The sequence below is a fragment of the Ammodytes marinus genome (genome assembly GCF_949987685.1).
Source record: "Ammodytes marinus genome assembly, chromosome: 17".
Taxonomy (NCBI): Eukaryota; Metazoa; Chordata; class Actinopteri; order Uranoscopiformes; family Ammodytidae; genus Ammodytes; species Ammodytes marinus.
The window spans coordinates 11,919,743-11,943,808 of NC_137221.1; the positions used below are offsets into that span (position 1 = coordinate 11,919,743).

General features: G+C 39.6%; 1 protein-coding gene across 1 annotated transcript in view; it reads left to right on the forward strand.

Moving 5' to 3' along the window:
* The window catches only part of csmd3b (CUB and Sushi multiple domains 3b), a gene marked incomplete at both ends in the record, with an annotated part of 320,381 nt that overhangs the window by 214,459 nt on the left and 81,856 nt on the right, over positions 1-24,066 (forward strand). Inside the window, 3 exons of the mRNA XM_080046015.1 lie at positions 7,032-7,153; positions 13,896-13,999; positions 15,069-15,181. Of these exons, the coding sequence (XP_079902141.1) occupies positions 7,032-7,153; positions 13,896-13,999; positions 15,069-15,181 (339 nt within the window). The remainder of the gene's footprint in view (positions 1-7,031; positions 7,154-13,895; positions 14,000-15,068; positions 15,182-24,066) is intronic.

Sequence of the window (24,066 nt, forward strand, 5' to 3'; positions counted from 1 at the left end):
TTTTTCTCTCTCTTTTTTCTCTCTCCACCGCAGACCTACTCGATCGGTTTAAATTGTGGCCCGCTTATTTAATTACTTTCAGTTAGGAAAATGTGTTTTAAACTTGTGGAAAATAAATCCTTAATATCATATGGCAACTGTGACTGTTTGACATAAGCATTGAGCGCTTTATTGCGGTCAACCGTTGTTATGTAGACAGATGCGTTGCGTCCTAAAAATAGAAAAAAGTTTAACGAAGAATCGATTGATCCTCGAGGAATGCAAGCGATCACAGGAGTAGCGAAAACACTCGTGCCCATCCCTAATAGCTACTATTGCACAAAATGGTAACACTTACGTACGTTATGCAAATATGCAACTTGTTTGTTGAAATGTGGGAGCTTCCTCAAGCAGCCATCTCATTCCCGACAATCCCCTCTGTGCAGGAACTCTTACATATGGTAATTAAACATTATAACACCTGCGGCTTATTGTCCAGTGCGGCATATAGTACGGAAAGTACGGTAAGCATGGAACCTGTGTGGCCGACCACTCCAGTTAGTAGAAAAATACAGAAGGTTGAGTACCTTTCTTTTTAATTAATTTGAATTAACCCACAGTGTTTGAAGAGGTGGTCTCTGCTGGTAGAAAATGCCAGTGCTATTTTGATTAAAAAAACTAATAAGAAAAAGGGCGGCGTTTACATAAACACAAACTGGTATGCAGCAATCCATCCACCTTGGCACAATTGTGTTCATTTCAAGCCACAAAATGACCAAACAGACGCAAGAGCAGAAAAACATTTCCCTGTAATGTCCCTCTGTTTGCACCTCCGCTGGCTTTGTGGACGCATGAAAATAAATGTAATTTTGGAACGAGTACAAAATGTAAGCTAGTGTGAGACGGCAGAGCAGCAATAATTGTGTTCCATTACATGACCATTTTGTTTTCAGTGAGGAAAACAATGTGCTATAAAAAAAAATACATTGTCCTTATTTAGCCTACTTTGTTTAATCCTGTTGAACAGAAGTGGAATGAGAGAACGGCTGTGTCAGGCTAAACACAGCTCAAACTTGACCTTTACATCCAGACCAACCAATAGCTAAAGTGGAAACTCATGAATAACTTTGAGAGAGAGAGAGGCAATCTGTCAGGAAGCATCAAGCCAACTCACTTATTAAAGTGCCACCTCTGTCAAAACACTTCAATGCAGCTACATGTATCTAGATGAACATTAGAGATAGAATAAAGTGAACGTATCTTGAAAATTTGCCCTTTATATCACAACAGGGAACCAATAGAAAGAGACTGATGAAGATTACGAGAGAGAGAGGGGGGAGAGTGGTAATCACTTTATTAGACACAATATAACAATTACTAAACTAAATAAAAATAAACTACAGAAACAGCTATCAAATTGCAATGTCCTTCTGTCCACTCCCACAGCAATTTATGAGGGGGACACACAGAGAGAGACAGAGAGAGGGAGAGAGAGAGAGTCCATGTGGCACCTTGATTAATGGACAGATGGCAAGGCCACTGAGCCAACTCTCTCTCTCTCTGTGTGTGTGTGTGTGTGTGTGTGTGTGTGTGTGTGTGTGTGTGTGTGTGTGTGTGTGTGTGTGTGTGTGTGTGTGTGTGTGTGTGTGTGTGTGTGTGTGTGTGCATGTGTGTGATCACCAGGGGAGTTCAGTGGATCTGCCTGAATATACTGACTCTGTGAAGGGTGCTACATGTCAACAACATATACACACACACAAACACAGACACACACAGGCACATATGTTGACTTCAAGCAGGAAAGAAAGATGGAGGAAAAAGTAAAGAAACTTTAGTGTAGTGTCACTGTACAACAGCTATACAAAATGACTCTTTGTCTCTATATGTGTGTGTGTGTGTGTGTGTGTGTGTGTGTGTGTGTGTGTGTGTGTGTGTGTGTGTGTGTGTGAGAGAGAGAGAGAGAGAGAGAGAGAGAGAGAGAGTGTGTGTGTGTGTGTGTGTGTGTGTGTGTGTGTGTGTGTGTGTGTGTGTGTGTGTGTGTGTGTGTGTGTGTGTGTGTGTGTGTGTGTGTGTGTGTGTGTGTGTGTGTGTGTGTGTGTGTGTGTGTGTGTGTACCCATTAAAGCTCTAACCAGAGTGAGGGCCATTGGAACAGTGTGTGCCAGCTTAATGATGTCATCAATCATTCTCTGTGTCCATTGGTCAATCTATCTACTCCTGTAGGCAGCCCTGTTACAACAGCCAGTTTGGCCCTACTGCAGAAGTTTCTGTTCCCTTATGTGACTCAACATTGTGTTCTAAAGCTTAGAGTGAGCTTATGCACTTTATAAACAGTTTCAACTCATAATTTAAAATGTGTTTAAAAAGTATTTGACTGGTATATAGGTTTGCTGACATTGTAATGTTCATCCAAGCTCAAATTTGCTAGGCTTGTTGGTACCAATAAAATCAAATCTGTCAACCACACTACAGACAAGAGGTACCTGCAATTAAAAATTAGCATGATAGCCTGACAAGTAATATTTGTATCCTTGTTATCAACACACTGAAATAGCAGATACCCCCTAACCTGTCAAAATAATGATTTGAGGTTTTCATTTCAGCTTACTGGTCTGCTTGGTTACACATGATTATGGGGACGTGCCTTTAATAATTCATGCACTTGAAGTTCCCGTGATGAAGAAATTACCCTCATAAAAAAATGAAACATTATTCTTTATTATTATTTTTTTTTAAATCACCTTGCTCTTAGCTTGAAGGCAGTTTGTGATGGACTGCTGTGACACCAAGGCACATCACTGATTGATTCCTGATAGAATGAGCTCAGAAAATACCCCAGTCTAGTCGCGTTGGTTGCTGGAATGTCTTCCTGCAGGATAAAGTGTACTTGATACATGGCATATAAGCCAAACCAATACTTATACATTGGTTAAGGTGTATGATAATGATGAAGTTCTGATAACATAAACTTAAACCGGGACTTAATTTGTTTTTGTACCACGAAGATTTGCTGCTAGTAGCATCTTATTTCTAATATCAGCCCATGAATTGTGTACTTTTGAAACCTCATCCATATGATTCAATTTCTATTTAAATGACCTCTCCCATACTTCTCCTTATGCTCTGTGGTTTGGTTGCAGTTTCAGAGAGGTAATCTTGAACAGGTAGGGGTTAAGTGTCCTTGGTATGCTCCAGCAGGTATTGCTGTATGGGTGATTGAACCCGAGTCCTCCATTGGGGGACAACGACTCACAAACCACAAAGGCCACCATCCTGTTGAGAGAGCAGCAGAGTCATGGACCTTGAGTGTAAGGCCGAGATCATACCCACGGAAACAGTGTATGCTATGCTAGAATGGAGAACCAAGTCAAAACAGTGTGAAGTTGAACAACATTGACATTCAGACTAAACATTTCTCCCCGCAACCTTCCCAGTGCTCATGGAGTGCATCAGTTATGCTCTGAAGTCACAAAACAAAACTTTTTTCAAACTGTGAGCAAGGGCATTGGAGCTACAGGCTTTGGCAATGGGATCCTTGCCTGAAAAATCATTTGTGTCTGCAAGTCTGCATCCCAACAGTTTGTTTGTTTGTTTGTTTGTGTGTGTGTGTGTGTGTGTGTGTGTGTGTGTGTGTGTGTGTGTGTGTGTGTGTGTGTGTGTGTGTGTGTGTGTGTCGGAATGAGAGTGGGAGATACAAAGCAACAATCCTGGGGGAATCCAGTTGATCTGAATATATAAAAACTCAAAAGTGGATGTGCTCTTACACACACGGGCACACGCACACACCAAGTCTGTGGTTCCTGCCTAAAGCCTTCAGTTAATCTCATTTATGATTCTAACAATATGCTTTTAGTACCAGAAAGACCTCATCAACATTTTCAATTTCATTTAAAATTCATTATCGCTTCAATTATAGTGTGGCCCTTTGGCTTCAGACCTCTATGCTGCGTGCCAGTATAACTAATGATGAGAGGAAGAGAAAAAGATACAAAAAAAGATACAGATGGGGGCAAATCTACACAGAGAGACAGACGGGCAGGTAGACAAAGAGTTAGACTACCCTTTAACATCTTGCTTAAAGCTACACACTTTGTATATGGGTGAATACAATGAATACATTCTGCTGGTTAGTTTCCTCTTAAACTTAACCAATTTAAGAACTGCTATTTGTGTATACCATCTAAGTTACTAAATTGAACAGCTAATTGTACATGGTAAATAGAGTAAAACTTACAACACTTGAACTCATAAAGTAGTGGGGTGAATGTATAAGATAGCGTAACATGTTGTAAAGTTAGTACCTCACAATTGTTCTCAATTGTTGTATTTGCTTAAATACACTAAACTTTCAATAAACCCTCAATTGGCAGAAATGGATACGGAGAAAAATACAGACATTTATAGACACTTAGAGCAAACGCTAGATTGTAATATTAATCGTGAACTGCACACAATGGCTGATAAAGGGGCGAAGGCAGTGTGAATAAAAGGTGCAGAGACAAAGACAGAAAGGAAGACATACAAATGCGGGCGAAGAGACGGATGGAGTTTCATGTAAATAATGAGATGTGAGCGCCTCTGGTAATTCTTGCGATAACTCTCCTGGCACTATCGCTATAGCAACACCATACCCATTCTACTGTAGGCAGGGCGATGGGCTGGCCATTCGTTCAGGCCACGCTGATTGAGCTGTCAATGCACACACGCGTGCTGTTACAGAGACACACACACACACACACTTTGAGACATGTATATAAATAACACACACACACACACACTTCTATATGTATCTATCAGTTTATAAATTGCAGTGAGCTGAGCACAAGAGAAGGTCAAGTGAAGATGCATTGAGAATTAGAGGTACAACCATCAACTGAGTTCAGTCAGGGAGAACTCAGGCAGTGATCCAGAAGAAAGAGAGACAGGAAAACACACAGACACGGACGGAGAGAGACAAAAAATTGAGATATAAGGTTGTCTCTAAGGGGTCTTGCACTTGTTCTGACACTCTCTTGCAGCATCTCACAGACACACCCCATTACACACACAAGAAAAGACAAAGACTGAAAGAACACACTGTGGTAGCCTATATTTATTTTTTCTTTACTCCTTGCCTGCATTGTAAGTCACAATAGCAGCCAGGAGTGTGTTTGTGAGTGTAAAAACGAATAATATTGTATGCATATACAAGTCAACATTTTGTTTCTCGACTGTGCCTGTTTTGTAAGATGTGACCATTTAAGCTTTAAAGCTCGGGTATATGATTTCTGATTTGTCAAAGTTAACATGAGCGGTACACTTTGACCAATCAGAGCGAGGCTCCGATTCTCTCTTCTTATTGGCTGTTGGGACTGTCCATTCACTTTGGCACAACTTTGTTGGTGTAGCGTGTCAGGGAGGGACCATAGGGGAGGGACCAAGGAGAACAAGTGGAGCGGTTGAGGTATTTGGATTTGAATCCCAAATGCCATTTTCTCCCCAAATCCTCCACCCCAGCTTTAATGCATTGTTGTTGTTGTTTTTTGAGTGTCTGTGTGTGTGGCTGTTAAACTGTACGTGTTCCTGTGGCCTACCGCTGAACAAACTAATTAAGGAACAAACACTGCTTCAAACCAACCAGAAAATTACCTCCCAGCTCTAACAGGACGACCCAAGGACAGACGAGCAGTGGTCTCTATCACATCCAGTCAGAGCACACAGCCTTAATAAAGGCTTGGTTGGTTTATCGAACAGCTAGCATGTGTCATTTTAAACACCCCACTGAGTGTATAGCTTCAGAGACATTGTTTGACATACACTCTTATGCTTCCGGAGGATTTGTATAGAGAATCCCTCTGGGAGGTGTTACCCCTCTGGGAGGCGTTACAGGACAATTGCCTCCAGAACAGCCTAGTTCAAAAACAGTTTCATTACAACTGCAATAAACATTTTGAACTCTGATCGCTGAGGATTAAGCATGGCCCTTATGTATTTATGTATTGTGTAGTGTGTATGTCTATTTGTGTTATATGTTTTGTAAGTTGGAACCTGTACCAAGCTGTACTGACAACAAATTCCACCAGCCTGGCTGTGTGGTCATTAAAAAAAGAATCAATCAAAATACATAGTGCATTTTAACCACCAGTCATCCACATCTAGAATCTTCCCTCAAGTACACAAAAAATCCATTGTATCTGTTACATTATGCTGCGGCATCTATTGTAACATACAGTATAACATCACAAGTGTTGTTCCGATCTGCACTCTAGATGTTGTAATGAGCGTAATTATAACCCAGCAATAGGAGTTTGAAGTGGTTGACTTTCAATAGATTTTTGAGAGTAAGTTGCTGGTCAGTGCCTCTATCAGTCAATACTAGCTAATCCTGTGGTATTTCACAGCCAATGACTTCCATTCACGTGCTGCTGTCCTGGGAGATGTTGCTAGCACTATCAATAACATCTTTCTGACTTCCTGCTTCTCTTTTCAGGCTGTGGCTAGAATACACTTTTTATAGGAACATTGGGGATTTGGACACTTTTAAAAGTCGCTGGTGCTATAAAAACATTGTCTGATCAGTTGTTCATGATGACTTGCTGTTTGCGCATGTTTTTAAAAGATAATTTATTTTTAATGTTTATGTAAGATAACGAATATGTGAATGAAGTATTTTTTGTAAAATAAAATAAAAATCTCTCCTCTTCTCTTCTCTTCTCTTCTCTTCTCTTCTCTTCTCTTCTCTTCTCTTCTCTTCTCTTCTCTTCTCTTCTCTTCTCTTCTCTTCTCTTCTCTTCTCTTCTCTTCTCTTCTCTTCTCTTCCTGTCATCACACTCAAGGCTTTGCATTAGTGATATATTTAATTGCTTTTACTGCACAGCCACTGTGATCTGCAAGTGCCACGCCATTTTGCTGTAAGATGTTATTTCTTTAAAGTCTCTGGCTAAGCGTTAATTAAATTGTTTAGTTCTAAAGGTAATTGTCTCTGTTGCAGTGTGGTACCTCAACAGCATACAATTGCTGTATCTAATACCGCTACTAATAACAACAACATTATGGTTTTTTTTTCGTTCACAGTGAAGACATGTGGCAGTAATCTTCAAGGGCCGTCAGGAACCTTCACATCTCCTAACTTCCCAATTCAATATGAGAGCAACGCACAGTGTGTTTGGATCATCACTGCTTCAAATCCCAATAAGGTAAATCTTATTCTCTCTCTCTCTCTCTCTCTCTCTGTATCTCTCTCCCTCTTTATCTCTATGTATCTCTATTTAGTCATTCAGATCAAGGTTTATGTCTGAACTACTGTAGCTCACAGATGTACAACATATTTCCATTTGTTTTTTAAGCATGGAATACAATTTTAATCTGAAACAACAGACCAGTTCTTACAGGCATTACAAAGTTAGTTAAGCAGTATTTAAAAAAAAAAAAATACACAATTTAAATGTGTTGATAATAATTTATGTAGGAGGTATCCTACATGATATGCTAGTCAGGGCATATCAGTATCTAATTCTGTGCGATTGGCTGATCCCGCGAAGGGGCAGACGATAGGTTGGAGGTTAGATGGAGAGATGCGATTGGTTGCCGCTTTATGTCCCAGGAGAAATCTGATTGGTATTCAGGAGACACATCCTTATTCCACTCAGGGTCACTGCGGTGACCGTTCTGTCGTCAATGGCAACACCTGCGTCAGCAACACAGGGACACACAAACACGAATGTTCACACTCACACGTACACACAGACACACTTTTACATACATGTGTGCTCCAATACACACAGTGGGTCTTTAACACCAACACGACTATGCAGAGGCACACACATGCACATACGCTTTTGTCTTTCCCTCTCTTCCTCTACTCACACACAAATATTTCTGTCACTGCCCAAGGCCCCTCTGGTTTATGGCCTTGAGCAATACATTCTCCTTTGAAGGCTACAATGTGTATGTGACTGTTGAAGGCTAATACTACTAATGCCCCTCTGCACCCTGTAGGGTGAATGTGTGTGTGTGTGTTCGCACAGGAAGCTGAAAATGAATGTGTATGTATAATGCATGGTTATGGATATTTGCCAAGCATGTTGCTCTAAATAAAGTCAAATCAAATCATTTTTACAGCCTTTTATCTTTTAAAGGCTTTACCGATAGGACCTTATCATTTACCGTTATATTCCATATTATTTCATGTCGCAGTGATTCACATGTATGTCTGTTATCACTATATATACACACTATGGTAACATAGTAAATCCTTGACACGACATGTACTACATTGCACCACATAGTAAATATATATACAGTTTTGTATGACATTACATCAAACTAAAGGTCTTCATGGGATCTGTAAAATTGAATAGCACTTGACCTGTAAAGGATGGACATCAACTTAAAACAAATACAGAGTGCCCAAGGGGCAAATACACACACAGGGTAAACCACAACGTCCATGTTTTAAGTCCTTAAGACTCCAGCTGATCTGAAATCAACTGGACACATGCCTTACTACACTGACAGACTCCATGAATAATAATAAGAGCACTGTAGTTGTTCAATAATAAAATTAATCCTCAAAAATACAACTTGCCTAAACATTTTGCACACAGTGTAGACACAATGCAATTTAGAATATAAATGTTTAACACCAAGTGCTGCCTTTACTTGATTTCATGATTGCAGAGTGTACCTGCCTCTTATACCAGTCCAGTGACAAAGAAAACTGCAGAAAAAGTTCACTTAAGCATTAAAAGTCTTACATCTAATGTTTCCTCTCTTGAATAACACATAGACACAGTATAAAGTCAGTGTGCATCATAAGCCAAAAAGAAAGATTCCGCATGAATTGCTTCTGAGCAAATAAAAAAAAACAATAATACAATTAATAACAATCTCTGATTACCTTGTAAGGTAAGTTGCTCTTTTGGTCTCCTTAAAATGCATTAGATGTTGCTAACGTTGCCAGATTATTGGGTCCTGTTGGGTTCAATCCAAATGTTTCTGATCCGATCTAAAGCAATTACAGTTGATGTGACTTGAAGCAGAGTTTGACTAGGTTGACGTTTAAACGTTGTTACTCAGGTTTCAGAGGTCAGCTCTTCTGAGAGGCATCTAAGGTTCTTACAACATATGTCTTTGGAAATGTGTGATTTCAAGTCAGGGTTTTGGTCCCATTCATCAGTGAGAAACTTATATAAAATATCAAAAGCAGAGGAATCGAGGATTACTAAATCCTTAGCCCATTCAAAGATGAAATTACAAAGCAAGTAAAAGCGATGAGGATGACAGAGTGGCTGTCTTGACAAGTTTGACGTATTCATGCGGGGAACTTGTGAAGAGGCACATGGAGAAACATGTCAATGTGTACATCTAGATCTTGCTCATGGATTAGCATCTTTGCTACTGTCAGACTTGTCTTTCTGCTGTCAGATAAGTGTAATTTTCCGTCCAATGGATTTTTTTGGCAGGATTTAAAGAGAATAGCTTGAAGCCAAATAGCATTAATCCATTTCCAAAATGTACTTAAAAAAGAAGCATTTTCAAAGTTTGGAAATACTTCGGTGACATGCATTATGATTTAAAGGAGCTAACCCAAGTAATGTCATTCTGAGAAGCCTATATCATACATTTCAGTACACATTTGTTTAATGAAAAACTGGGATCCAAGATTAAAGAGGCTTTTAATCAACTGGAAAAATAAATCACATTAATGGCTTTACTATATATCACAATGTTGACTTTGTAATTATCTATTTCAAGGTTGCAAAAAGTTCATGTTGGTTTAGGAATTCTTATTTTTCCTTTGTTAGTTCCCATGATGAGTGGCCAACTTGAAACTGCAGATTCATAAACACATTTAGTGGAGTCACAGATAATTTACGAGTTCAAAAAGCGGGCTTGAGTTGCACAGGTGGCGGATGCACACAAGCAAGTTGGGAATTAGCAGGTAAACAACATGTATTAGGCGAGAGCAGCACGAGAGCACTGAGGATGCAATAAAAAAAAAGCCTGTCCCCAATTAGAGGCTGTTGAGGTAATGAGGGGCAGCTTAATGGACAAGAAATCGGCCAGTTGATCTCCTGAGTACAATTTTGTACTGTTTGTTATCAGTCTCAGTTATGGAGACAGTGGAACAGATGCCTCTTTTTAAGATTATAGTAATTGTATTATTTTATATGTATACATATTTCTTGGATACTGTATATTATGAAATAACAATTGTGCCTTTTGGGATTTTCTTATGTATTGTGTGTTTCATTGTCTTATGCTGTATTTTTAAATTGGACCATGAGTCCATAATAAAGGCTATTATTATCAATCTCTCCATCACAGCCATTCCCACTACATTTCTCATTGTCTACTTCTCATACTTCTGAAGGACAAGAGACAGCGGCTTTCTATAACCCCCCTTCTCCTCATTCTCTTTGTCTCCCTGTCTCTGCTAGTCCCATTCCCCTGTTACTCCACTCTTCCTCTCTGTCTGCTCACTACCCTGCACCCTCTCTCTCTCTCAGGTTAAGTGTTAATGGGGTTCTATAGCTCTCTGATGTTATTGCTTCATTTAGTTTTGGCAGAATGAGCCTTTAGAGCCAATTCATTCCCTCCTGTTCTCATTTAACCTTGGGGGTGGCATGATGGGATAGCCATTACTATATACTTCTCCCTACTTCTCTTATCTTCTCTCAAACAGCTGATCTTACTCTACCATCGTCCTTTCTTCATTTTCACCATCATTTAGTTACCTTGTTTTGCTCTTGTAATGTCCCCATCCTCTGGGATATCAACGAGCCAAAGCACATTCTTCATGTCCTCGTTTTATAATGCTGGAGATGAGATGAAAGCTGTGGCACCTTCATGTCTAATGTTTGTGTCCAGCTATTTTGTCATTCACCATTCAATGCAGCTGAATGTACATATCATGCTGTTATGTAAATTGACGGTTTTGTGTCATTTAATGCATATTTGCATGCAAAGTGTGATGCATAACCCATGGATACAAGAAGACCACTGCAGTGCTGCCATGCCGCATATTTAGTTAACGTCACTATAACAAAAGTAACACAGGGGCACTCACTTAGAAGAGAAAGTTACACTTTTGGCTTTGTACTTCTTCACTGGTTGAATTAATTAATGTTCTAAGAAAAAATCGGATATATGCACTAAAGCCATGAGGCAGAAAGACAAAACAAATCATGGCACTGGCTTCTTTTGCCTGCAGTCCGTCATTAAAATGGCGTGCTCCTGCATCTTTTCGACAGGACCAACAACGTGGCAGTTTTTAAGGGCTCGGGTTAAGAAATGTTAAATGTTTTTGCAAAATAGCACTGTGATTCAAAAGCATTTTTCAGTAAACTAGTTGCGTAGCAACAGTAAAATACATGCATAAGATTTTCCACAGGTTTATGTTGAAGAGTTATGATCTAAAAGGGAGGCACCTGGTGGATTCAGCTCAGTGAAACAGAAGTAATCGGAAAACTACTAAGTTGCAACAGACTTTGGCCATCAGTCATCATCAGCTAAAGCCTGGCTCACTATGACACAATTTATACGTCCAGGCGGCAGCATGTTCAAAGGGGTTTATAGTTCTACTGTCACAGACTATCTATTATTCCCCGGCCCTGTCTTTGCCCACTGACTCTGTGGGTCGCCCAGGTGTTTCAGATATTCCTGCAGTAGCTGTATTCTCAAGGTATCCCTAGATCTTATTAGGCTATGAGTAGGGAGGAGCCTTTCCCACCTTATTGTCTCCACGACAACCAAAGGAAGTGCTTTATCAAGCAGAAATCCAATTCTGTCGCCTCATTGGCCAGAAGCCATAGATGGATGGGAAGAGGGAAAGCAGCAGCCAATTAGAAAGAGAGAGACGACGAGGTTGACAGCAAAAGAGAGAGAGAGAGATATAGAGAGAGGTGGGGAAAATGAAGGGAGAGAGAGAGATGGATGTTTGCGTGAGCAGGAACCTATTAGAGGAGGGGAGAAATATGTAGAGTGTTCGGTTTCATCTACTGCGCACGCACGCACACACACACACACACACACACAGTAATGAAAGAGATTTCGAACGCACGCATAAACACTAACCCACACACAGTCAGCAATGAGGTTCCAATCTAAGTTGACTTGAGTACAGTGTTCATATTTATAGACACATGGGCATGGTGTAATGTAGTTATATTCTAGCCGTGTTTAATGCTGTGTAAACTATGCTGATGTGGCATTAGGGTGTTCTAGATCGGGGGTATACAAGGAGATGGATTGACCAGTTTCATCAGAACACACAGGCCCTTCCTCTTTCTACACTGCATGGCCAAAGATTCCACAGAACCAAAGATGACTGGATAGCCCACTAACTAAGAATCAAACAGCCACTCACCATTTCTAATAGTTCATAGAATACACTGCTCACTCAGTTAGCTACTGCTGCCATTTCATTTTATTAATTGAGTTTAAATGCGTCGATTCCTTTATTGTCCCCATGCCCTGTTTTTCAAGGCTCTGTTTACCATTTTAAGATGTCCTAAAGATTTGGATCTTGGACTAAATAGTTGAATCTCAATTTATTATGGAGGGTTTTGGAGCTTGGAGCTTGCTTGATTTTATATACTGTATATCAGTTGTTCGGTCTCATGTCAATTTTTTTTTGTAACTTCATAAAACAGCAGGTCTGTTTCTGCTCCCTGAAGAAAAATGGGGAATTGAATGAGGTTTATTGGTGATAAAGATGTAGAAATTACCACCATGAACAAACACACATCAGGCGATACTGCCAGCAGGTAAGCTGTTAAACAGCAGGTGAATGGGAAGACATAGCTACCGTTGTGTGTGGCTCATTTTCTTTGTATTTGTTCTCTCTCTCTCTCTCTTTAAAAATGTAATGGTTAAACTTCAATATGCGTACCAGTGGTAACATGTCCCCAGGCCTTCAGGTTGCAGATAGTGAAGGGGGGAAATAATGGATCCATAGTTTTGATGTCTGACTCAAACAGAATATTTGAATAGAGACTACAAAAACAGATGCCCAGAAATAAGAAGATATGGACATGCACGTGAATATGCTCACCGTTAACACACCAACAATACAGGAAACCCTAACCTGTATGAAGTTTTTGGATGTTTTTTGAGGGTCCTCGGGAAGAATATTGGGTCTTGAAATCTACAAATGTTTCGCAAGAAAAAGAGGAAGTGGAGGAAAGAGAGGCAGAGTGAGTTTTCAGTCTTCCCCCCAGGGTCAAGTCAGAATTCTAGTTTGAAATATTCCAACATAGATCGCTAGCATCAAAGATGTGCTCATAATTACCCACCCTTCATTCCTCTATGTTGCTTTCTCCTCCTCTCTCCTCCCTTCTTCCGTCCTTTTCCATCTCCTTCCTTCTCTTAATCTACTCTAGCCTTTCTGTCACTCCCCCTTTTCTCTCTTCCCCTCTGCCAAATGTGTTTCTCTCTGGTCTTAGATGAAACAGAAAGTGTTGGTTTAATGATTCCTGAGTTTTTCCGCTGTGTTCTGATTCTCTCAGTTCCGAGGTTCAGTACAGGAGGTGTTCCACGTCTCTGCTTAGTTCGTATTGCAACGCTGGAAAAAAATCATACCATACCACATTGTTTGATGCATTAATGAATTCTAATGAGTCACCCTCGGTCATGTATTATTCCATGAGACGGTAAATGTGTCTTTGATAGGGTTATAGGTGAAAGTCTTACCATACAAACAGCTGTGGAGCATATGCTGGTTATGATTGGGGTCAATGGTACGGTATGGATATATTTTTGATTGCATTAGGTTTTCACTACGTACTTCTCCTTGTGGCTATTGCTTGAGATGTGCTGACTCTTGTTAACCCCAATTTAAATATCAGTCCCAGATTTTTCTTTGACTGGGTTCAACTGGAAGTGGATCGAACCATTTTAACCCGCGTGTCTGTGTTTTTTGTGTGTTAACTTTAGGTAATCCAGATCAACTTTGAAGAGTTCGACATGGAGATAGCCTATGATACTCTGACGATAGGAGATGGAGGGGAGGTGGGAGATCCTACAAGGATACTACAGGTGTAAGTATTATACCTTACTTAAACATACTTTTATGTATTTTCTGCGTGGAATATCAAGCATCTTAGGAAAGAGTGTGTGTGTGTGTGTGTGTATATATAGGTACAGTATATGCAATTACTTTGACATTACTGCATTATTCATCTATGAATCATTGGTGTGAAATCCCTGTATTAAATCTAAAGATGACAAGATGAGTGTTGGTGGTGGCAGTTACACAGGATAGTGTAGTAGCGAGTTCTAGAAAAAATACATGTTAATATGTTTTTCAGAGGCACATATGTATCACTGATATGTTTCACTTATCCAACATATCATCAAAAGGACTTAGTTAACTACAAAACACAATACTGTCTGCCCTGACAGATTCCTTGAGTGATTTTATAAAGTGCTTAAATAAAACAGATAAATATATAAAACGCACATTGTGTTTCCATAATGGCCAGCTGCCCTCATGAGCAGCATGCTAATGTCAGTCTATTAAACGATTCACAACGCGGTTAACATGTTCCGCATATAGTCTCTAAATGGTCAGAGTAAGAACTGCTGCCCATTTTTCTTATTTGTACTTTGTCCATTTCCATCCTGCTTGTTGGTGTGAGCCTTCAGCTGCCAGCAAGCTTGAAATCCTTCATCTTCTTTGTCGCAATTAGTCACATCGTAAAACAGCAGTCTGCATTTTATGTGCTCCACTTAAAAAGATGAATGGTGCTTGCATTTTGGAAACGCAGTGCGGTGCCCAAAAGGATAACAGATGCAGAGCCTTTGCGAAGTGGATGATTTCGATTCACTTTGGAGTCGGTCACTGTTAACTTTCATACCTAAAAGGCTCTGGCAGGCTGATGAATAAAAAAAAAATTAAAAACACTGGATTGTGTGAATGTTCCTCCGGGAGCATTCTGGAGAACCAAAGCATTCAACTGCAGCGCAATATGTCCCGGCAATGTGTTCACACTCAGTGCAACACTTGATCATTTGATGATGGCTATAATCACAGTTATCAAAATGATAGATTGTTATAATGGTAATTATGATGACAGTGATTCAATTGTAATATGTTCTGTTCTCCAGCCTGTCAGGTAGCTTTGTTCCTGACCTGATAGTCAGTATGACTCACCAGATGTGGCTTCACCTACAGTCGGATGAGAGTGTCGGATCGATAGGATTTAAGATCAACTACAAAGGTAAGAAATGTGTTTGTATGTGTGAGAGAAATAGGGAAGATGAGAAAAAGTAAGTTAGTTCAATGTGTGTCGAGAGGGCTAAGTAAAGATGTTCTAGTTTTTGTTTTTTAGTCAACTGTGTTTGTAGACCAAGGAGAAATAATTGCTCCATCATTTCCTACATCCTTAAGGGCCTGTCTCTTTGTGTGCGATTCACATTGACTTTACAGAACTGACTCATTTCACTTTTGAATGAATACATAACACTGTGTTTTTTGTTTACAAATGACATGTTGAATTCATTACCGGGAAACATTGTGTCTTTAAACCCTTAAACTTTGATTCCAGAGCCGTTCTTGCTCTGATATGACTATGTGTGCCGTCCCCAGCCATTCCTATGATGATTGCTCACTTGTGGCCATTGACAATCCTACACAGTCTTGCTTTAAATCTAAACATCCTGGAAAGATTATCTTTATAAGACACGAAACACGAAGGGACATTGACTGGTTATTTCATTGTTTCTGGGTTGTGTGTGTGTGTGTGTGTGTGTGTGTGTGTGTGGTTAATGTGAGGCACTGCTGTCTTTTATTTTTAACCGCAGAATGTCAACAGATCATCACAGGTCACGCTCAATCAGTCAAGCCTCATGGTTTGGTTTGCAGATGATTTGTTTGATTGGGGATAGGATCAAAAGTACGTGGACCCTGCGATGCAGACAAAACAAATAATGTTATAGTATAGTCCGTGGCATGTTCTCTAAAGGTGCTACAAGGAACTTTTATATATTTCTGAAACAGTCTAATTTCTCTTGATCTGATGATCATGAATTACATGTAACAGCAAACGAAACCATCAGTGCAAAGAATGCTATTTTTATATATTTTTTTTCTTCATGCCTCTGTCATGGGTACGCTGACCCAGGAACAACAGCTGGCGTAATAAAAACACCACCGCTTTTATCCAAAGGGGGTGCAAGAATTATCACTAACTGAAAGTTCCTCCGGGCACCTTAACTTTCAAGTTGGATATCTTGTGTAATTTTTTTTAAACTAATGTTTTCTTTTTCAAGTAACTCGTGACCATTTATCTTAAAAACAATTTAAATCGTTTTTATCTGTGCGGTTGATGCAGCTCGTGCCGTACTACAGATATGACCCTTTCCAAAGTTCTCCGTTTAATAGATAGTAGTAGGAATATGATTACAGTCCATGAAACACACAGAGGTGAGCCTTGCCACAGAAATGGACTATGTGTGCCTCATTTGGCCGTCATCATCTGTGGATTTATTGCCGTAATGAGGTCACAGTGCGGAGTATGGTAATGCGGCGAGTTCTAAAAGTGTTGGAACAATGGCACACTGTTTTGATAAATCCTTTACCCCTTGCACACTGTGGAGTTCAAATAATACAGTGACTAAATGGTGATTCAAAAAAAGGCCGTCTTCCCAATTAAATTAACGGTTTCAGCCGTTGTTTTATTTGTTAATTCTCCATAATGGTATTTGTACTTTAATTCTATTGTGTGAAAAGTTCTTTAAATAGAAAACAAATCAAATAACACAAGCCTTTCCCTCTAAATGAGAACAGTAACACTATTGTCTTAATGTTTGGTTCAGTATTGTTTTGATCATCTTGTAGTGGTATGAGCTATAATCCCCTCGAAACACGCTTGAAACGGTACACCAGATAAAGTGCTTCCAATTCAAAAATAAAAACGTGAAAACATTTGTCAAGGCAGCTTTAAATCATGTATTCCTAAAGCAAAGGGGGCTCCACAATACCTGTGCAAAACATTTTTTTAAGTTATTTCCCCATATAGATCAATGGTCAAATTAATGGAGAGAACCACACTTTAAATACAATAGTGCCTATACTGCTGACATTGTTCTATGTGTAGGGATCTATCTGTCTATTAGTCACTATAGTAGTGTAGTTCTATATTATTTTAACAATGGAGATGACATGTGTCACATATTTATCCTAAAGCTGTGTGCTGGTGTTCATATGAATTGCTGACCAATATTTTCAGATCATATGAGCTTGCCACAGATGTGTTTATTTGATTTGTTTTACTCAAACCCCAAAAACCCTGGAAAAGTTCTATCAATACTCGATACTGCAAGATACATGTGTTTGTTTCTGAGTGCTGGCTCTATCACACACACACACAAGTTACTATAAAGGAGGGTGTCTGTGCTATTAGTTAGTGGCTGTGTGAGATGTCTGTGTGTTTTTGAGAAAGAACAGGTGTCTGTGTGTGTGCACACGTGTGCACGTGTGTGTGTCTTCCTAAAACCACATCCCTCAGACCTTGGCTATGAAATATAGACATTATCACTAACTCTAGCCTTGCTGCAAAGTCACTGATGCACTACACTGTGTGTGTGTGTGTGTGTGTGTGTGCGTGTGTGTGTGTGTGTGTGTGTGTGTGTGTGTGTGTGTGTGTGTGTGTGTGTGTGTGTGTGTGTGTGTGTGTGTGTGTGTGTGTGTGTGTGTGTGTGTGTGTGTGTGTGTGTGTGTGTGTGTGTGTGTGTGTGTGTGTGCGCGCGCGCGTTAGAAGGGTCCTCCATCAGTAAGCCAACGAAGCTATACCAACACGTCTCTCACCTCTTTCACTCCTCCTCACATTCTCCCTTGTCTTCCGTCTGCCTCATTTTTCCTCATTAGCCATCTCTCAATCCCCACTCTTCCTTTCCCTTCTTTCTGAAACCAAACCATTTTCTCTGTAAGATGCTTTCTAATGCACCGCTGTTTGCTTTTTCTGCCTTCTCCTGTTCTCCCTCTCTCAACCCTATTCCCTCTTTCAGACACCTTTTTTCTTACTGTATGTGTTGTCTTTAAGCTATAGCAGTACTGCTTCTCTCTTTCTTTTTTTCACTCGTTCACTCCTTTTCTGTGTCTATGTTTCTGCCTCACTCTGCCCCATGGCCTCTCACGTTCTCCCTCTCTCTCTCTCTTTTTCTTGTCACCATTCATCTATTATTAAAGCCAAGGTCACCACCCCGGCAACTCTTTGACTCCTCTCCCCCATTGCAAGGCATACAAATCACAAGCAAACATGCACACACACACTCTCTCTCACACACACACACACACACACACACACACACACACACACACACACACACACACACACACACACACACACACACACACACACACACACACACCAGTCCGGAGTGCTTGTACAGCAATCTTTCAGTCTACCCTGAATCGCGACACGTCACAGTGTTAGATTTAGTGGGGCACTGCAACACTATTGACATCATTTACATGAAAGTTTCAGTGAGTTTCTGTCTACTCTATGAATACATGAATTTATCATAAGCTTGTATACCTGTCTGCACTGTCCATAAAGAGGTGCCATTGAGATTTCGGAGGATCTATATCACAGAATAAATCTGTATAGTTTTTTATGATTTCAAAGCAGTGAATTTGCGCAAGAGATCTCTAACAATAAAATGGTGTCTCCTATGCATTCCTTTTATTTTCTTCTTTGACATCAAGTCAAGGTTGATGCATTGATGACTGTCAGGATTTCTCCGCATTTATTTTCTGAAAGACATCTGACCTAAAATTACGTATTTGATTAGTTTTGAATAAGGAAATCATGTCAGTATATTTTAAAGAAAGTCAGTCAATGAGATTGAAATGGGAAGCTTAGGTGATTTCCAAGCAGCCACGTTTTAATAAAAAGTTTTAATTCAGCTATTTTTTGTATTTTATTTACCTTTTGCCAGGTAGAGGTAAGAATGGCTTTACTATATGTGTGTATTATACGTGTCAGTCTTATCTCAACAGACACAGAAAAATGATATCATATAAATCTAGTTTTTCTGTCCCTTTGCAAAAATAATGATAACCATTCCATATGTGAATATGTAGAATTGTAAAGTGTAATAGATGAATTATTAATTAATTGAACAAATATTCTTCTTCTTTGCATGCCTATTTTTCAGTCAAAAAGGAGGTCAGTTGGATGCCAACAGAATGCACATTTCTCATTTCCTATTCTCTATTTTTTCTTTTTTTAATAAGTGATTTGGCTGCAACGTCAGTTCAATTTCTTTTGTAAGGTCCCCTAAGGGATCAGCAGTATTCCATATCCAGCTCATGTAAAAGACTTTCAGGGCCGGCACTACACAGTGGTGTTTTAGAGCCCACGTCATCGCCTCCCTATAACTCAAATGCAGCAGCTGCCACTTGGGCTGCTGCAGGATTCTACACTCCACACAGAGTAAACCTTCTGTTCCACTCAGTAGTTTGCAGCTGATTCCTGCCAATTGAAATAGGCACAGGTGCTGGTTTTGCCCCACACTCACCTTCTGCTCAATAAAGCCACATTCTGGACATGAACATGGCAAGTACACAGACTGATTGAACTGTCAGGTGGGACGGCAGTGTGAGTTGTGTTCTTTTTGTGATGCCAGACATTAGCTTTAAGTGACAAGCTTACTTATGGATCAAACCAGTCGGGACTGGCCAGAACTAGTTCATTGATACTGTTCTAATATTATATTCTGTATATACATTTTTTGTGTGTGTGTGTTTTTGGTTTTGCTTGCCTTTTTTTCCAATTTGCTGTCCATAAAAAAGGGCAAGCATCTCCCTTATTATTCATGTATTTTGACTGAAATACATGTGAAAGGTGATTTTGAGAATGTGTTCCCTGCGATGAGTCATTCCCTCAAGCTCCAGCTTTTTTAAGTGCATCAGTCTAGCAATATCCCATCATCCTGCATTATGTAATGCTTTTGCAAGGTGACCACAAAGTGCAGCATACAATGTGCGCTCCATACAGACAGTTGTAAAAGAGGGTTAGATGTGGTAAACTTATAACAAATGTGTAGCTGCTATGCCCAAGATGGTATGCTTTTCTAGGTTTATCTTATAGCATGCTCTAGTTCAAACACAATACTGTATCACAACATCTTTAAAAATAAATAAAAAATAGAATTCTCTACCAGACCATTCATTAGAATGTTACTATAACAAAGCTGTTTGGACTGCGTTTTTTTTTTCTCCTCTTCACTTCAGCAAAATCCTATGGCAAAATCCCATCATTGAGTTATAATGTCAGCTTTTCCTTTTTGAGGTTTTATTTTTCGATTTTTCATCTGGTTTTTATGGTTTCTAATATTCGATGTAGTTTATTGGAGGGAAAGATGTCAAGGTGGATTTTTACGGCACAGTTGACCCCTTGTGCGATGGGTCGGTGGTGTATGTGCGTATACACTGACGGGGAATGAGACACTATAGTGTGTGTGTGTGTGTGTGTGTGTGTGTATCTTCGCACATTTGCGTCCATAATTTTTTGTGTGTGATTTCAATTTTGTCTGTTTTTTGGATATGTGAAAATTTAGGAAACGCAGTTCATGACTAGCCTAAATAGAGAGTTTAAGCAAGGACGAGAGATGTAACGATGTAAATGTAGCAAAGGAAGCCACAAGAGGGATGAACAGAACTGCAACTGAAGTTTATTAAGCACCAAATTTGCATACATATCATTTGCAAAAAACCAACAGCCTCTAATATTTTTATATGTGAAATTTCATCCTGCCAGAAGCATTATTGTAAATCCTTCATTCGATTTGTGTCAGGTCCCACAGGATCTCAATCTTGCGGCAGCACTGTAGTCCAGGTACTGTGCAGGACCCTCGTATTCACTCAGCATTAAACAGCTTTTCATTGGCTGAAACACCATGAAATATGAATTCATTCATTATTAATTCATAACATAATCACAAATGTGGTTAGATTTTACAAGTCAATAACCTTAGTACAATTTGTCACGTGTGTGTGTGTGTGTGTGTGTGTGTGTGTGTGTGTGTATACATCCATGTGTGCTTCAGATGCACCATTTGAAGGGAAGGGCTTACTTAATCATAGAACTGTAAACAGCATTTCATTTCCACGTCATGAATTATTGATCATAATGTTATCCACTCGTATCCACCAGTGTTACTGATACTGAAATTCTATACCTGTAATTCATTTGGTCAAAATTGAATTGGATGAGAGAAAAGGATAGTTTCTCTCATTAGAAAATAATTGTAACTGTCCGGGAACAGTTTGTCCTTATTCCTAATTTTTCGGAACTTTACTAACATTGGGGAATGGACAGGGATTGGTTAAGCAATTTTGTCTTTACTTAAAACATACAAGGGGTCGTTCTGGCCCCCATTGGTCTTGAATTGATTTTAAAGGCTAATCAAGAAGCAGCTCCAGATGGCCTAGAGCTCATTAGACTCTTTGTTTTTTTACGACAAGCTTTTGTATAAATGCTGCTTTAAACTTTTGTAAGTAAACCTTATGGCAAGCTTGTATGTGTTTAACACTGTGTCACTAAGACACTGGTGTACACTGCACTTGTTTAGTTATTTTTTCAACATATTCTCAGTTTTTTTTAGGGGGGGATGGGGGGGAGACAGTAAGAGTAGAAGTAGTGGGAAAATACATTGGGGAAAAAAAGGGTTAGGGATGAGGTTGTCATGTATTATCACCTATACTTCCTATACATAAAATGCAGGAATATTTCTGAGGACAGGCACGTCTGGAAATGAACAGATGATATTTGAATCACAATGAGTCTGGGCTAGTAGTTAGGGAGATGTTACACTTGACTTAAGTGATGTATTTCCGCTCTGTGATGTGATCATTTAAAATAAAACAGAAAACATTTTGTGTATATGGGAGTAACAGCTACATAAAAAAAATACGTGTTGTGTTCAGGTAACTAGAGCCGACAGAGGTTGTGTGCTTTAATGAGAACAAAAAATTGATGTCTTTCTTTTACCCATCTGCTATAAAATCAATCCTTGAAAGCTCCTCTGTGACCTGGTTCGGAACCAGAGAGAGGCAGAAAAAATGTCAGTGCTGTGAGTGTAATAAATGAGATCATTTCCATTCAGCAGAGCGTCCTAACTGATGTCGACTGTGTGAACAAGTCAATTTTAGCCACTCCCTTAAGGTCGCTGACTCTGAACAACCACCAGCTAATTAGCTTGGCTGAATTTCTCATTTATTCCCCTCACTGAAAACCTGCTTGAGTGTACATAAGACTCAATTACTCTCCTTCTGTGACTGTTATGACTGATGTATTATTATTTTATGTAGATGTGTTTGATGCATCTTGCTTTTTGTTTTTGATACATTGGTCCGGGGATACACATACTGGAAATAAAGCACATAAGCTGCCAGACCTTGCAAGAGACACTTTGACAAACCGACAGACAATGCATACAACTGCACAACTATACATTCAGCATTCAATTACTATTAGCAACCTAGCCGTGAAATTAATTTCACAATGGTCACAAAAGAGAAAAAGCCAATAGGCTTTTCTTGTCGAATCTCATTTTCTCCCTCAACATCTATTACCTTACTCTCTCCCCTATCTTTAAAGGAAGTGCATTCACACTCATTGTGTTTGTGTGGAGTGTAGGTGTGTTCGTGTTCATATATGGTGTGTGTATTCGCATGGACAAAATGGTGTGAGCATGAGGGAGTAAAATGGAATAGGGCTCAATTTGCAATTGCAAACATAATATTGAAGTTGCACACTTACACACACACACACACACACACTTTAAGGAGCCTAATCCCCTTTGTGAATCGGTCAGCCTTGTTGTTTGAAACACAATAGGATTATATGTGTTTGTATGTGAGTGTGAGAGAGAAATGCATATTACTTTATGTTGTGCTGGATGTGTGATTGTGTGTGTGTGTGTGTGTGTGTGTGTGTGTGTGTGTGTGCACCTGCGCCTGTGCGTAGTATAGGAATGTTCCGATGGTATGCCTGTTTTCTCTCCAAAGCAATTTGTTCTCTATTCTTCTGCTAGGGGTGTGTGTGTGTGTGTGCGCACACATGCACACACGTGTGTTAGGCAGCTTGTGATTGGTTGAGTCTGTGGGTCTCATAAAGACGATGTCATGATGGAAATTAATGCAATACATCACAAACACGCACCTAGACACACACACACACACACACACACACACACACATGCACAGACACACACACACATGCACAGACACACACACACACACACACACACACACACACACACACACACACACACACACACAAGTATATAAAACAGTAAAACACACACTTTTGCTTCCTGCCATGGGCCACTCCTGTAAATAATACCTGTAAAATCGGAGAGAAAAGCAGAGGAGTAAAGCAGAGGAAGGCTGGGGAAATAGAGGGTTATACAGTTATACTGTACACAAAATGTTAAGGAGAATTATGGCGACACAGGTGCAACTTTATATATGATCAAAGAGCCATTTGTCTAACCTTATGGTCTGACTATATGTGAAAGAAGAGGTGTCAGGAATACTTGCAAACTCAGGAGAAGGAGGGAGGCATACCGAGAGAGATGGATACATACTTGCTCTAGGCTACATGAACGAAGAAGCAGAAGCATTCAAGAAATTCGCCTGACACAGCAGCCCAAGAGCCAATCACCTTCAAGCAAGACTCTATTCAGTTTGCAGTATATTGCTGTTTGAAATGGATGATGAGACCCTTGCAGCATGACATAGTGGTTCACAGCAGGGAAGATGACCACTGGGTATCTGAGGGCAATAACACTGCATGGTGACCACAAATACTGTTAAAGCTGGACCAAAGGCTAACTGCTAAATATATTATCAATGTTTGAGAAACCCTGTACTGTAAATGAGTTATCCCTTGTGTTCCATTCTCCTGGTTTCTTCGTATGGCCATATAATGTATTCACTGCATCAAGCCAATTGATTCCTATTGAAGATTTGAATAAAAAAGAAAATGGGTAAATAATATATACTTTAATTTGTTTTAAATATTTTTTTAATAAAATTCTTTAAATAGTTGGGTAAATGAATAATACATTTCATGTATTGATGCAAATTGACTGA